Source organism: Chiloscyllium punctatum, chromosome 2 (genome assembly GCF_047496795.1).
Source record: "Chiloscyllium punctatum isolate Juve2018m chromosome 2, sChiPun1.3, whole genome shotgun sequence".
Classification (NCBI taxonomy): Eukaryota; Metazoa; Chordata; class Chondrichthyes; order Orectolobiformes; family Hemiscylliidae; genus Chiloscyllium; species Chiloscyllium punctatum.
Genome location: NC_092740.1, coordinates 146,185,985 through 146,201,973, shown reverse-complemented (window position 1 = coordinate 146,201,973; position 15,989 = coordinate 146,185,985). Strand labels below are relative to the sequence as shown.

The 15,989-nt window shown below is 42.3% G+C and overlaps 1 protein-coding gene across 5 annotated transcripts in view; it reads right to left on the bottom strand.

The window, feature by feature from the left end:
• Positions 1-15,989, bottom strand: part of pax5 (paired box 5) — a 217,224-nt gene that overhangs the window by 101,009 nt on the left and 100,226 nt on the right. Inside the window, exon 8 of one of the 5 annotated variants that reach the window (XM_072589672.1) lies at positions 5,466-5,527. The exons of the other annotated variants lie outside the window; for them this stretch is intronic. Coding sequence (XP_072445773.1) covers positions 5,504-5,527 — 24 coding nt within the window. The 3' untranslated portion in view covers positions 5,466-5,503. The remainder of the gene's footprint in view (positions 1-5,465; positions 5,528-15,989) is intronic. 5 annotated transcript variants of the gene reach the window in all.

Here is a 15,989-nt window from a genome sequence, read left to right as displayed (position 1 = left end):
AGGGGTTCAGAAAAGATTTACAAGGATGTTGCCAGGGTTGGAGCATTTGTGCTATAGGGAGAGGTTGAATAGGCTAGGGCTGTTTTCCCAGGAGCATTGGAGGTTGAGGGTTTATAAAATTATGAGGGGCATGGATAGGATAAATAGACAAAGTATTTTCCCTGTGGTGGGGGAGTCCAGAACTAGAGGGCATAGGTTTAGGGTGAGAGGGGAAAGATATAAAAGAGACCTGCAGGGCAACTTTTTCACACAAAGAGTGGTATGTGTATGGAATGAGCTGCCAGAGGAAGCAGTGGAGGCTGGTACAATTGCAATGTTTAAAAGGCATCTAGGTGGATATATGAATAGGAAGGGTTTAGAGAGGCCAGGTGCTGGCAGATGGAACTAGATTGGGTTGGGATATCTGATCGGCATGGATGAGTTGGTCCGAAGGGTCTGTTTGCATGCTGTACGTCTCTATGACTCTATATACCAAATGAAAGTTCAACCAAGTAACTATGTGTGTTTATATCATGGATAGAAATTGGCTGGTAGCCCTCAAAAACTGATCAAAGCCCAAGGAAAACAGGCCAAATCACAGGACTGGAACCAGTGCAAACCCGGATCCATGACAGGTGACAGCCATAGATCAAACTCTAGAAAATTGTTGCATGATCTCTGCAAAAAGGTTATGGGTAATTTAGTAATTTATAAAGTTGTTGATTGTTGATTGGGAAACAGTTTAAGTGACTGGTTACTTTTGCTTTCTACTGATTTTATTTTAATTGACTTGACTGATTAAATGCCAGTAAATCAGCACTAGCAACTTTATAGACAGCAGTTATTTCAACCAGTGACAATATTTTCTCCTCGGACAAACGGCATCTGAGAGGCAAAACACTATAAAGGTACTCCAGTGTAGTTTAAGGGGTTAATTATAACTTTGCTATGAGAATAACAACTAAGTATATGCAGAAGGAGCTGGGATGTAATTACATCAGATTATATGGAATTGGGGCTCAAATCTGTAAAATTTCAGCAACACATCCTCTCTTACCATGCTTTGTATATACAGTCTGTTCATGTTAACTCACAAGAGTATCAACATCACATTTCTATAACTAGATATGAACTTTTCAAAGTATTGAAAGACAAGGGTCACTTGCTGTTTTTCTCCCAGTCCAAGAGCTAAGTCCCTATGCTTGCAGACAGGCCTTGTTTATATAAAAGGAATGCACCATAGCAACATGCCATACTGTCAGGATAGCAAGTGAAATAACGGCATAGAGGCCGGTATCCCAATACTAAATCACCTTTTATTTACATGTGCACAGAACATGCTTTGTAACCAGCTAGCTCACAGCCAGTCCCTAGAGTGAGGACACTCTCTAACTCTCCTCTTTATGTGTATCAGCCAGGGCTCCCTGATTGACCCAAGAGAACAATCCCATTCAAAGATCTCATACTCAATGAGATCCACTTGACCCTTGTTCCAATCAGTACAGGAAGTGTAGGAATGTGTTGCATCACTAAAATTGCTCTAAAAGAAGAAAGTGCTGTTAAATTCCAAAGAAAAAATGAGACTTCTTTCTTAATCAGGTGACTACAGAATCTTAGAGAATGGAAAGAGGCCATTTGGCCTGTCATGGCGCTTCCAGCTCTTCAAAAGAACAATCCAATTCCCTTCAACCAAAAATCAATTGCTACTTAAAGGTTCCTATCAAATCAGAATCAATCACCCTCTTAATGAATCTTAATTACCCATTGTATGGAGAACCTCCACTTCTTTCCACCCAGTTCTTTTAACTGAGACCTCCAGGGGGATCCAAGATGGCGGAGATCGGAACAGACTGTTTTGCTGGACTCCTGCACCACAGCACAAGCAAAGCAGTGATTTAACCCACCCCACTCAAACCATTTCACTATATCTAAATGCTGAAATAGCCATTGAATCTTCATCAATTGCATTTTTGTCGAATGGAAATGCCAAAAAGTGGAAAAAAGTCAAGTAAGTGCCAACATGTGGGGTACTCACTGGAGGCATCGAGGTTGTTCCCTACCAATCCAATGGACCTGATTACTCACTAGGCTCTTAACGCGGAGCTCACAAAGATGCATGAAAAGCTTGAGTGCGAAATCAAAGTAAAGTTGAACAGTAAGTTGGACCCGCTCTCTGCTATAATTCAAAAACATAGTCAGCAGCTTGAAGACCTCGAAAGGAGAGCGGATGATGTCACATGCTGAACCACAACATCAGAGACCACCATTGATTCATCTAAAGATCGGAACCAAGCCCTCGAAAAGCAAGTCAGACCAAGTTGATGATCGAGAATAGGGGCAGGAGGAAAAATGTTTGTATCATCGGCCTACCGGAAGGGATGGAAGGCGATCAGCCAGTGACTGGCTGCCGCGATTCCTCACATTAAGTCAAAACGGGACGGGTGAGAATTGAAATTGAAAGAGCTCACTGGGTTATGGCGCGAAAGTCAGGTCCAGGCCAGCGCCCTCGCCCTGTCTGCGTGCGTTTCACAGCTACAGGGACAAAGAGTAATGGAAGCCTCAAATATTTAGGGAAAAGATCCAAAGGCTTTGATGCACGAGGGCTCCAGGATCATGCTTCTTCAGGACTTCTCAGCAGCGAGAAAGAAAATCTTATGATGATATTAAGAGAAGATTAAGGGAGCTCAGGATCCAATGTGCTTTAACGTGCTTCGGTTTACTTTCAATGGATCCACACATTCCTTTGACTCTCCACAGAGTGCAAAACATTTTGTGGACACATTAAATTAGACTGAACGATTTAATGGATACAGACAATAATGGTTTTTTCAAAGAAAGTTTTGTTTTTTTCTATTCCCTGGAACTAACCAACATTAAGTTATACTTGGAGATGTTAACTCTACTATCTTTTTACTTTTTGCTTGTGTCTGTGGTGCGGCTCTAGCTAGCAGGAGTTAGAAAGGTGTTTACGATGGCTAGATGCCTATCTAAGGGTAGGTCATGCCCAGTTTTTGTATTCAACTGCTCTGTTTGCCATATGGGCAACAGGGCAGAGACAAGTTTTTGGGATGTTTAGGTACCCCCTTTAGACAGGCAGTCAGCTCCCCTTTTCAGCGCCATTGGCGCTTTGTGTTTTGTTTTGTTTTTTGGTTCTTGTTGTATGTAGCTTTTGTACGTTTTGAAGGTTTGGTAATTGTAGTTGTTTTAGTCTTTGTAATTTTTATGTTCTATGGATTTACTTTCATTGAGGCTCAGCAATTTATGATTCAAGCTCTTCCTCTCTGGAGTCCAAATTTTACTACAGAGAGTTATGGCTAATGACATGCTTAAATGTGTACCTGGAACATCAAGGGGAGCCACTCGCCAGTTAAGAGGAAAAAGGTACTTCCAAATCTTAAAAGGGAGAGAATAGATATTGCCCTATGCAGCAGATGCACCTGATGATAAGGAGCATTTGAAATTACAACAGAGTGGGTTTGATCGGGTTTATTTCTCATCTTTCAACACTAAGAATAGGGGAGTGGCCATACTTGTGAGGAAGGATCTCCCATTTAAGTTCCTGGATTGTATTAAAGACATGTACAGGAGGTTCATAATTCTTAATTCTCTATGGAGAAGAATACAGTATTTTAAATGTTTACTGTCCTCTGGCCCCCACCCTCTTAAATTCCTGGTAGATGTATTTTGCAAACTCATTAATCTTACATCCCAACACATTATCATGGGAGGGGATTTTAACTGTCTTATGGACCTCACGGTAGACAGAATGCCCAAATACCCCCAATACCCTCTTTACAATCTAACCAATTAGATGATTTGTGTGTAGAACTAGGGCTGGTGGATGTTTGGAGGTGTCTCCACCCCACACGCAGGAATTTTACATTCTTCTCCAACCCACACTGGTGCCACACCAAAATTGATTTCTTTCTAATGCCTGCAACACTCCTGGATTTGGTGGCATCCTGTACAATTGGGAATATTACCATCTGTGATCATGCAGCAATATACTTATTGGTTAAGATTAAGGGCAATGTAACAGGTTTGGGACACTGGTGAATGGATCCCTTCATTCTTAAGGATAGTAACTTCACTGAGTATTTTTCCAATGAATTCAGAGCTTTCCTAGCTATTAGCTCAGACTCGGCCAGCAACCCATCCATTCTCTGGGAAACTGCTAAAGCTTATGCCAGGGGGTTGAAGGAAGCAGAGAAGGCATACTTTAATAGATCCTCGGTGCCTAGGCTACAAGGGTCACAGTGCTTCAGTCTACACTGAACTCCATGCTCACACAGACAGCCAAGAAGAAATTCACTTTTGCAAAACAAAGGTTTTGGTGATAAGCCAGGCAAGTACTTAGCATATCTTACCAGGAATAAAAGTGCACCCCCCCCCCCCTCCCCCACCACCACCACCAAGCCATTGCCTCGATCAGGGAAGGGATGGGAACCCTTACCTGTGACTCTAAAAAGATTAACACAGCATGTCAGAGATTTTACTCTGAATTATACCAATCTGAATGTGGTGAGGATGCACGAGTTAGGATGAAGTCTTTTTTTAAGAACCTGGATCTTCCAGGTGTAACCCCTTAACATCCTTAACATCCTATTATCAGTGCAGGAGGTGCAGGAGGCTGTGAAACAGCTTCAGAGTGAAAAGGTGCCCAGTCCTGACAGACTTACTAGCGGATTTTATAAAGAATTTATAAACATACTGTCAGGGCTGATGCTCAATATGTTCAATTACTCGTACAGTTATGACCGCCTCCCACTATCCTGAAGAGAGGCTAATATCTCTCTTATTTTTAAGAAAGGGAAGACCCCAGATGATTGTGCCTCCTATAGGCCCATCTCACTTTTAAATGTCGATTCCAAAATCCTGTCCAAGACCCTTGCACTAAGGCTGGAAACTGTGCTGCTCTCCGTTGTCAAAGAGGACCAGATGGACTTTATAAAGGGCCACAGGTCTTCCAACAATGTTAGGAGATTGCTCAATATGATCCATATCGTGCCAAATGCAAGCTGTACAGGGATTAGTGATCTCTCAAGATACAGAGGAGGCATTCGATAGGGTTGAGTGGTCATACCTCTTCTATATCCTAGAACGATTTGGCTTAGGCAAAACCTTTATCAAGTGGGCAAAGGTCCTTTATAGTGGCCCTCTGGCCGTGGTTCTCACCAATGGTGTTCAATCAAGTAATTTCAACATCGTTAGGGGCCGTCGACAAGGCTGACCCCCCCCTTGCTATTGTTTTGTACATTGGTGATTGAGTCGCTGGCAGAGGGCATTTGTAGGGACCACAACATACCTGCCCCAGAAGTGGGATTAAAGTCACACAAGATTACATTGCATGCGGATGGCATCCTTATCTTTCTGTCAAACCCAGCAGTTTCAGTATCTCATCTGATGCAATGTATCAATTCATTTGGTGCCTTTTCAGGCTACAAGATCAACTTTGCAAAATCGGAGGCCATGCCTTCAAAAAATACCTGATGTCGTGGATGGATCTCGAATTCCTTTTAGGTGGTCATGGGCTGGGGGGGTCCTTTATCTAGATATTAGATATATTTATCAGTCGTCTCTTTGATCAGCTATTTAAAGCAAACTTTACCCGCTTATTTGACAAAATCAAACAAGACCTCCGAAGATAGGAGGCACTTCCAATATCCTAACAGCCGGATAGCCCTTATTAAGATGAATATTTTCCCTCACCTATTATACCCGATGCGAATACTTTCTTTAATCTTCACTAGACAAACATTCAGGAGACTGAATGGCTGGCTCAGCTCTTTCATCTGGAACCGTAAACAACCCCTTATCAAACTAACCAAATTGAAACTGCCCCACACATTGGGGGGAGTGGACATCCTGGATATTAAAAACTACCAATTCAGGTCTGTCTTATCTTATGTGAGCGACTGGTCTTGCAAGGACTCTGCTTCAATATGGCTGGACATTGAAACTTCTTAGGCAAAACGCTCCCTCATCAATCTCCTGTTCCTGGATGAAATGAAGACAGTTAAACCATAATCCAATAATTATTAATACTGGTAAAGCATGGAGGACAATGTGGCAGAGTGAGGGCTACATAATTAAAACATCATTTCTTACCCCTATAATTGGCATACTAGGCCTTCAACAGGGGACAGTGGATTCCAGGTTTGAACTCTGTGCAGCTAGGAGTGTGTCTTGCCTGGGTGACTTATTTGAGGGGAAACACTGATGCCCTTTGATCAATTAACTCAGAAGTATGAACTACCTAGCAGAGACCTCTTCCATTTTTTCCAAATCAGGGATTCCATCCAAAAAAGAACTAGACTTCTAACTGACCCTTACAGATCTGACGCAGAGAAGAGGGTGCATAGGAAAAAATTTTCAATGTCCTAGTTTTCTGCACAAGGAAAACATTTTGCTATGTTGGATGTCTGAAAACCCCCCACCGGGTCTGTCAGGTTGGAGTAAGTCAGTCATGGAGCATATTCCTCTGGATTTTCTTACAAATATGGTAGACCAAAAAGCTAAGAACTTTTATAAGACATGGCAGCCCTTTTTGGATTACCTGGACACAGACTCATCTACCACAATAATAAGGTTATTTATATAGCAATTACAATCGTGTTGAATGAACCTAACACCCTGAGAGGAAGAATTATGAACATATGAATATGTGCAAGTTAACACTCTCGATGATCGAGAGTTATTGTTTTGTCACACAGAGCCATGTTATTTACTTATTCATATGTATATGTATATGAGTGTAGTTCTGTTCTTTTTGGAATGTTTTGATTTGTATTGTTTTTGGTTTAATGTGATTTTTAAAATCCCTTTTTCAATAAAAATACCTTTAAAAAGAAACTGGGACTTCCATTTGTAATTCATGTGTCAGGAAGTTGGGAGTGGGGGCTAGACTTATTATTCTATGGGAAAGAAACAGCTATTTCCTATCTCATGAAAATCTCCAGCAAATTGATTAGGGTTGGTCAAGTGGATTCTTGCTGGAAGAAATTTGATGTTTCTGACTCAGGGCAATAAGGTACAGAGAACATAAGGCAGAGGATGTTTATATATATGGGAAATATCAAAACGAAGAAGTAGCCCCATTCCTCTGCCACATTACTCATTATTTGGGAATGGGTCAGAGGAACATCAACCCCTGGTCTCTAAATCCCTTAACTGTGAATTAATTCACCTATTGGTAGGTAAATGATAGGAACAAACTACAAGGATCATTTTCATTTTGCCCCGAATTGCACTTCAGGTAGAGCCAAATGTTCATCTTTCATAAAACCCATGCAATGATCAAGAAAGGAACCAAAATCAGGTGGATTCTACAACCCTTAGCAAATCCTACGCTGCTCTTTGCTACCCAACATCAAAGTTCAAAATGACCCCATCTCAATATCCACCATTCAAAACATACACTTAAAGTAGTTCTCTCATTTGTACTTTGGGGATTATTTGCAGTAGCTCTTGACTTATTTAGATATGCTCTCTGTTCTCTTACTGCATTAGGAGTGATGTCACATTAAGTAACGCAACTTGCAGTTTATCTTGTATACATTCCATGGTGCAGGTGCTACAATGTGGAATAACTTTGGTCTCTGGTCACATGATGGTTTCAAGGTACAGTCTGAGCCCTATGTTGGGATTCTTAAAGGGACATCACTCAAAACATGATAATGAAATTTGCCACACTATTAAAATTGCAGAATCTTACAGTACAAAAGGAGTTCATTCAGCCATTCATTATGTACTATTGAAACAATACCATAACTTTAAGGGGTCTATTTTGTCCTGGGTTTGTTTTTTTTATGAAGAATGGTTGAGACAGAGGTACCGAGCAGTCTGCTCTAAAGCCAATAAATAAACAGCTTGAGGGACGTTGGTTTTGTTTTTTTTTAAAGTTGGAACAATAAAAGCAGCCTGAATGGGTGGGATTTAGCATTCAGTAGCAGTTGCTGGGATCTTGAAGCTGGATGTGGAAGTTCTTATTCCTCTCTCTGTTACAGATAAAAAAAAAACGGATTCTCTTCCTACTGCTAGAATTGCAAGTCTTCTTTGGTATTGGGGTGATAGTGATCTTCTTGAAGCAGGTCAGGAGTTCAGGTTGTAGCAAGGAGCGGTTGAAGATGTCAGTGAATACCTCTGCCAGCTAATCCACACAATGTCTGAATGCATTACAGGGGCATTCCATCTGGGCCAGTCACTTTCCTCAAGTTTACTCCCAGGAAGATCCATCTGACGTCTGCAACGGTAACAGACAGAACAGGTGCATCTGGGGCTGTCAGGGCAGGTGACACCACACTACTGGCATTCTGCTTGAACCAAGCATAGAAAGCATTGAGTGCATCAGGGAGGGATGTGTCTTTGTCTGCTATTTGTTTCTGCTTAATTTTGTGGCTTATTACACTGTGTGGGCCTTGTCACAGGCAGCCGGTCTCTGTATAGTTAGGTTTGGCCTCTAACCTGGTCCAGTACTGCCTCTTGTCATCCCTATTAGCTTTACAGAAGTTATATCCGGATTTTATGTATAGGTCTTACTCATCTGGTTTGCCTGGTCTTCAGTAGGCAGTAGATTTCCTGGTCTATCCAAGATTTCTATTTGGGGAACACATTGATCAACTTCTTTGGCACACAGCCCTCTAGCACTTGCTAATGAAGTCTGTGACAGCAGTGGCGTACTCATGTAATTTGTCTGTTGAATTCTTGAATATAGTCCAGGCCATTGATTCCATGCAGTCCTGATGATGCTCTACTGCTGCCCCAGACCAGCACTGTATTATTTCTTCTGATAGATTCCCCCCATTCCAATCTCTGTTTGCAAGCAGGGAAGAGGAACACAGCATTGTGATCTGATTTCCCAATTTTCAGACAGGTTATGGAGCATTAGACATCTTTGATGGTTGAGAAGCAGTGGTCAAGGATGTTTGGTCCTCTGATGGGGCAAGAACCATGTTGGTGGTAATTTGGTAGCACCTTCTTGAGGTTGGCCTGGTTGAAGTTGCCAGCCACAATGAATAAGGCCTTGAGGAATTTTGTCTCCAGAGAATTTGTAGCAGTGTAAACTGCTTCACTTCAACCTGGGGTGGTGTATAGACTGATGTCAGGATAGCAGAGGTGAACTCATGCAGCAGATAGTAGAGTCAGCATTTCACTATTCTAGATATTCTAGATCTGGGGGAAAGTAATTTACCAGGGTCACCACATCTGAGCACCAGGCCATTTGATTCAGAGGCATATCTCACCGCCCTTTATCTTATCCAAGGACACTGAGTGGCCCATCCGGCATATAGAGAAACTCTCAGTTTGCAAGGCACAGTCAGGTTTAGTAGGACTGAACCATGTTGTCATAAAACAGAGCACACAGCTCTCAGTCCCATCTAAAAGGTAAGTCTATATCCGAGTTCATCCATGAGAGACAATCTATTTTACTGAATTTGCCTTTGCTAAGGATGTGTTTTTCTGGGATGTTATTAGATTGGAACAGTTAATTTGCGGTAGTTAATACATATTATTTTGAAAGCATTTGATAGGCCAATACTTTTCTATTTTTATTTGTCTATATTTTAATTATAGTGTTTGAATAATGTATGTTTTGTTTCAAGCCTAGTAGTTTGACCAATCAAATTGCACTGAGACACCTTTAAAATAAGCAAAGGTTAGGATCGAGACAACATATTTTGAAGGGGTTTGGTTTGGTCCATAACTTTGATGCCTGAAAAAGCTCCCCAGGTAGTCCCATTCTCCAGCCCTGTCTCTATGGTCCTCTAAATTCATTACTTTCAAATATATATCCAGATCTCTTTGGAATCCACCTCCACCACACTCTAGGCAGCACATTCCAAATTCTTATGTTTCTCTGAGCAAAGAGGTTTCTCCTCATCTCACTCCTAGCCCTCTTGCCGACAATCTTAAAAATGTGACTCCTAGTTACTGACACATCAACTAGAGGAAAGAGAATATCTTTCTTTACTCTGTTAAAATTGCTCTTAATTTGAACATCTCATTAAGGTCTTGATATTTCCTGCTCCAGGGAGAATACACCCAATCTCTCTAATCTTCCTTGTATCTAAAATCCTTCATTCCTAGTAAATCTCTTTTGCTTTCTCTCCAAGGTTTTAACATCATTCCTTAAATAAGGTGCCCAGAACTCAACACAATGTTCCAAATGTGGTCTGACCAATGATTTGTAGAGGTGGAGCATCACTTCCTTGCTTTTATACTCTATGCTGAAAATGTGTTGCTGGAAAAGCGCAGCAGGTCAAGCAGCATCCAAGGAGCAGCAGAATCGACGTTTCGGGCATGAGCCCTTCTTCAGGAACGAGGAAAGTGTGTCCAGCAGGCTAAGATAAAAGGTAGGGAGGAGGGACTTGGGGGAGGGGCATTGGAAATGCGATAGGTGGAAGGAGGTTAAGGTGAGGGTGATAGGCCGGAGTGGGGGTGGGGGCGGAGAGGTCAGGAAGAAGATTGCAGGTTAGGAAGGTGGTGCTGAGTTCGAGGGTTGGGACTGAGACAAGATGGGGGGGGGGGGGGGGAGGGGAAATGAGGAAACTGGAGAAATCTGAGTTCATCCCTTGTGGTTGGAGGATTCCTCGGCAGAAGATGAGGCACTCTTCCTCCAGCTGTCGTGTTGCTATGGTCTGGCGATGGAGGAGTCCAAGGACCTGCATGTCCTTGGTGGAGTGGGAGGGGGAGTTGAAGTGTTGAGCCACGGGGTGGTTGGGTTGGTTGGTCCGGGCGTCCCAGAGGTGTTCTCTGAAACGTTCCGCAAGTAGGCGGCCTGTTTCCCCAATATAGAGGAGGCCACATCGGGTGCAGCGGATGCAGTAAATGATCTGTGTGGAGGTGCAGGTGAATTTGTGGCGGATATGGAAGGATCCCTTGGGGCCTTGGAGGGAAGTAAGGGGGGAGGTGTGGGCTCAAGTTTTGCATTTCTTGCGGTCGCAGGGGAAGGTGCCGGGAGTGAAGGTTGGGTTGGTGGGGGGTGTGGACCTGACAAGGGAGTCACGGAGGGAGTGGTCTTTTTGGAACGCTGATAGGGGAGGGGAGGGAAATATATCCCTGGTGGTGGGGTCCGTTTGGAGGTGGCGGAACGTTTCAGAGAACACCTCTGGGACATCCGGACCAGCCAACCCAACCACCCTGTGGCTCAACACTTCAACTCCACCTCCCACTCCACCAAGGACATGCGGGTCCTTGGACTCCTCCATCGCCAGACCATAGCAACACGACGGCCGGAGGAAGAGCGCCTCATCTTCCGCCTAGGAACCCTCAAACCACAAGGGATGAACTCAGATTTCTCCAGTTTCCTCATTTCCCCTTCCCCTACCATGTCTCAGTCCCAACCCTGGAACTCAGCACCACCTTCCTAACCTGCAATCTTCTTCCTGACCTCTCCGCCCCCACCCCCACTCTGGCCTCTCACCCTCACCTTATCACCCTCACCTTAACCTCCTTCCACCTATCGCATTTCCAACGCCCCTCCCCCAAGTCCCTCCTCCCTACCTTTTATCTTAGCCTGCTTGGCACACTTTCCTCATTCCTGAAGGACTCATGCCCAAAACGTCGATTCTTCTGCTCCTTGGATGCTGCCTGACCTGCGCTTTTCCAGCAACACATTTTCAGCTCTGATCTCCAGCATCTGCAGTCCTCACTTTCTCCTTGAAGATTTTATACTCTATGCCCCTATTTATAAATCCAAGGATCTTTTAAGCCTTTTTAACAACTGTTTCAACCTGCCTGGCCACCTTCAGGGAATTATGCATTTGAATTCCAAGGTCCCTCTGCTCCTGTACTCCCCTCAGAATTGTAACACTGAGCTTGTGTTGCCTCTCCACTTTGATTAGTTGACTTTTGATGCAAAGGTGGGAAAACATACATTCTTATTAATTATTGTTGATAACTACTCTTAACTAGATTAACTAGCAAACAGAAAATCCTGCACCAATAAATACCTTGGTAATAGTTTTATGTAGCAATCGTGTCTGCTCTGTAATGAGTCAAGTGAGTCTTGGTTAATGAAAATTCTTCATGAATTCCAATCATCACTATTTAATAAACACAGCTCCTTTGGTGTCTGTCCCTTTAAGGTAGGTTTCAAAATTAACCTATGAGATGAACTGAAGGATAACTCCTGCTAAAATCAGACTTTTAAAATACTCTCTAATACATTTTTTCCCCTGTAAATATTTCTGCCACTTCCCAGAATACCAGCTCCTGCTGATAGCTCACAGCGGAAGGGCCCCTGAGAGCAAAACCTAGATTTTCATGTCAAACATCTTCACATTGAAGCATCTCTTCAAGGAGCTGTTGTCAGATGATGATTGGCCTGAGGCACATATCTAATCACCCTCACAGCATCATCAGATTCACTTTTAAATGCCATTGAAATGTTCACTCAAACTTTTCTCTGCAAAATTATTTTATCTGTGATGTCCTTGATTATTTAAATCAGTCAAGAACAAAGAGGGAAAGGGGATTGAAACTCTGAGATTATTGTTCCCGCTGTAAATATTTGGGCACTTGAGTGCTGACCAACATATCCTCTAGTTTCTTTTGTTGTGCACTCTTGATTTGTTTAAGTCAATGTGTCCATTAAATTATTTTTCCAAGAGTACCATGTGCAGCAACTTGGAGAGGTAAGCATTTGTACACAGTCAGCACAGGAATCTTCAGTTCCTCAATTTAGAAAGAACATCATTGCTGACTCCAAAGGACTACTGTCCCATCTCAAAGCTCAATACTGGAGTTATTTGCATAATGGGAGCAATAACCCCATGCCTACAGAAACTCCAAGTTATCAGAATGGCATTTAAATGACTGGAATGTTTTAATAAACGTCTAACGGGGGATAAGAATTTTGGCACAGTGAAATAACCGATATCCTGGGATTAGAGGCCTTGTTTCCCCTTGATACCTGGGGCCTCTAAGGCCATTCAGAACCTACATGGTCTCTGAGCAAACCACATTTCCCTCAACATTAACGTGTGCACGTGTGTGTTCGCCCAGCAGTATCTCAGGTTACACTGCCAGAGTTGGCCAAGGAAATAGATCAGGGGAAGAGTGACAGAACCATTGCTTTACAGGCCAGGGAGTAAATAGAGCAAAGTTTTGAATGATCTGGGTTCCAGCCCAAGTATCTGCAACCTCCCTGTCCAGTCCTAAGACATTGGCCAGTTAGAATTAACATTTTTTTTCTAATTATGAAAGACAGCACTGAAAAGCAGGGGTCAGATGTATTTCCTGTAAGATTACAGCTTTCAATGTCTTTAGCATCAGCTTCACTAGGTAGAGGCTACCAGTTAATGAGGAACGGCTTTCAGTCACAGGGCAGAATAATGCACAGCCTCTCCATAACTGTTCAAACTGCATACCCTCTACCTTTTGTTTCCCTTTATTGACAAATTAGAGTTTGGGAATGGCCATTGATATGACAGTAGGCTCCTGTTCCCCCAGCCATTTCTCTTGGGGAAGAGAGTCTGGAACAAGACTAGCAGAGGAGAAAATGTTAACTGAGTTGCTGATGATAGGGGTGATGAAATTGATGGATCTCCTAATGCCATTACTTTTGTTTACATTATGGCCCATGGTGGGGAGGGGGGGGGGGGGGGGGGCGGGAGGGGGAGGTGAGGGGGAATGTTGGAGTTGTGGAGTGTAGCAGGATACTAGGCCCTGCTTTCCTTCTGTCCTGTGGAGAAGCCTGGGCTGGTATCATTCCACTGCCTGATTAATCAAACTCGTTAGCGCAGATTACAGGAGTATGCTCCTGTGTCAGGGCAGAGGTTTTTTTTGCCGCAGGGTGGCCTAGCTCGATCAGCAACCAGCTTTGTGCGAACCAAACTCATCACACAGGTGACTGCAGGCTGACCCTGGCCTGTGCAATTTATACCAATCTCTGCTCCCTGATGTGTGAGCAGAGTGATTTACTGCCACACTGTCCCACTGCACGGTACACTCTCCACAAGGTATGTCTATATAACCCCTATGTCAAGATCACAGCATAATAATCTCCGATATTTATCTGCAGCAACCAGTAGAGAAATCATTTGAAACTAAAGGACACACAACAATATATTCTTCTGCTTAAGAGCAATGGAGCAGAAAGAAAAGTATTTCTTTCTCTCTCCCTCTCTGACTTTTAAGCTCAAATATAGTATGTTATTTTTCTCCTTTATTCTCTGCCACATAAACAACTGTATTTTTTTTTCCTTTAGCCTTCTTCCTTTCTTTTCTCATTTCCATCTCTCTGTAATGCCGACATGTAAATGTCTGAAAATAGCAGCGGTAATTGAAGATTATGAAGTATGACCAGGTTTTGACAGGCCACTAAGGAAGATGGATTATCCTCATTTTTCTGTAAATTCTGTCAATTTTGGAATTCATAAGCTATCAACACTGATACAAATGTGACTCTCCAGCTGCGTAAAGAATGACGTGCAACGTTTCCTAGAGTCTATTGGCCTCCAATCCCCTTTGATAGTATCTGAAATCTTGCCAATTTATTTCTGATAAGATTGAGCTAATTTCAAGCAAACTGATTCAAATGGGTCTCTGCGAGAGAATATATTTTCTTTTATTTACTTCTCGCTGCGGTACAAGATGGCTATCTGCACCTCTAAGATAAATTTCCACAGGACAATCACAGTCTAGTTGCAGCAATTGTTTTTGCCTTTTCCTTTCCCATTTTCCTATTACTGGGAGTAAATACTGCTGGGACTGTTTAATAGCCCACTGCAGCCCATACCGATAACAGATGAGGTTTAATCGTCCAATACAAAAATTATTTAGCCTCAGTAAGGACATTCAATGTCATTTGCATAATGACATTTCCATCTCACACACCAAACATGGTTGCACATAAACAAGTCATGGGACCATAAATAATAATAAATCGCAATGTCTGTGTTCTCTTCTCAGTAATAGGAGTTGCTCTTGTAGAAATTATTTCATTGGAAAATGGGGCTATAACTCTGAAGATGTGTGCCCAGTTTATTCCTCTGGACTCAATTCTGCAATCAGCTACGATTCGACTGTATTATAACATTCATCAATTGATCAGAAAATAATAGTATCAAAATTAAATAAAATTTTCTGTACAATAATATAACACAAAAAACCTCAACTCTTATTTTAGAATAAGCGCAGTTATGTTTTAGTATGATCATTGTTATATTTGGAAAAGAGCAGAACAAGTAACTGTGGGTGCACTTTCAACTACAGATACACAGTGAAAGCTTTTTGTACTTCGTATACCTTCAGTTCCTGTGTAGTTTGGTGGTTGCAGCCCAGAGTCTTGAGGAGGTCAGCGTTGGGCTGCAATCATATACATGATGAGTCTGTCAGTTCCTCGATAATTGCTTTTTGAGAGGGAACCTATCTGTGATAAACTAACATCCCTGTCCTCCTGACAGGGAGAAATCTCTTTCTCCCCACCATTCACCAACATCCTCTTTATTTTAATTCCAGGCTTCAAGGAGGTCTACCATCCACTTGAAAGTATGTTGCCCACCATAGATACCAGGGCAGGCAGTATACATTTTGTTGATTAAATACTGACGGATGTATATACCAAACAGAAATGCTGCTGACTCCCCTGCAGTTCTGAAGCTTTTGAGAAAGTGTGAAGACTCTTTGAAAGTGGATGTACTTAATTTCTGCACAGCCTAAAAATAAATGTTTTTGATTTATTTTGTTTTTCAGTGCCATGAAAAGTTTTGTATCATTTACAATGCAAAACTGTGAGAACAGGATGGATCTTGAGAAAGTGGAGGTTCTGACAATAAGTTTGAGAGAGATTATTACTGTTGATAATATTGCTATGTCAGTGAGATAATAGTTGTAGTGCCCCATCCCAATTGTAATTTTGGAAAAAACAAGGTCTTTAGTTTTGAAAAAAATTGCCTTTCCAACTGAAATAAATTTTGAAATGGTGAAGTAAATTTGATTGCTGTAAGAATGCAATGAAATACAATTCTTTAAAGGAAGACAGTTCCTATTGAGGGTAACTTTTCTCT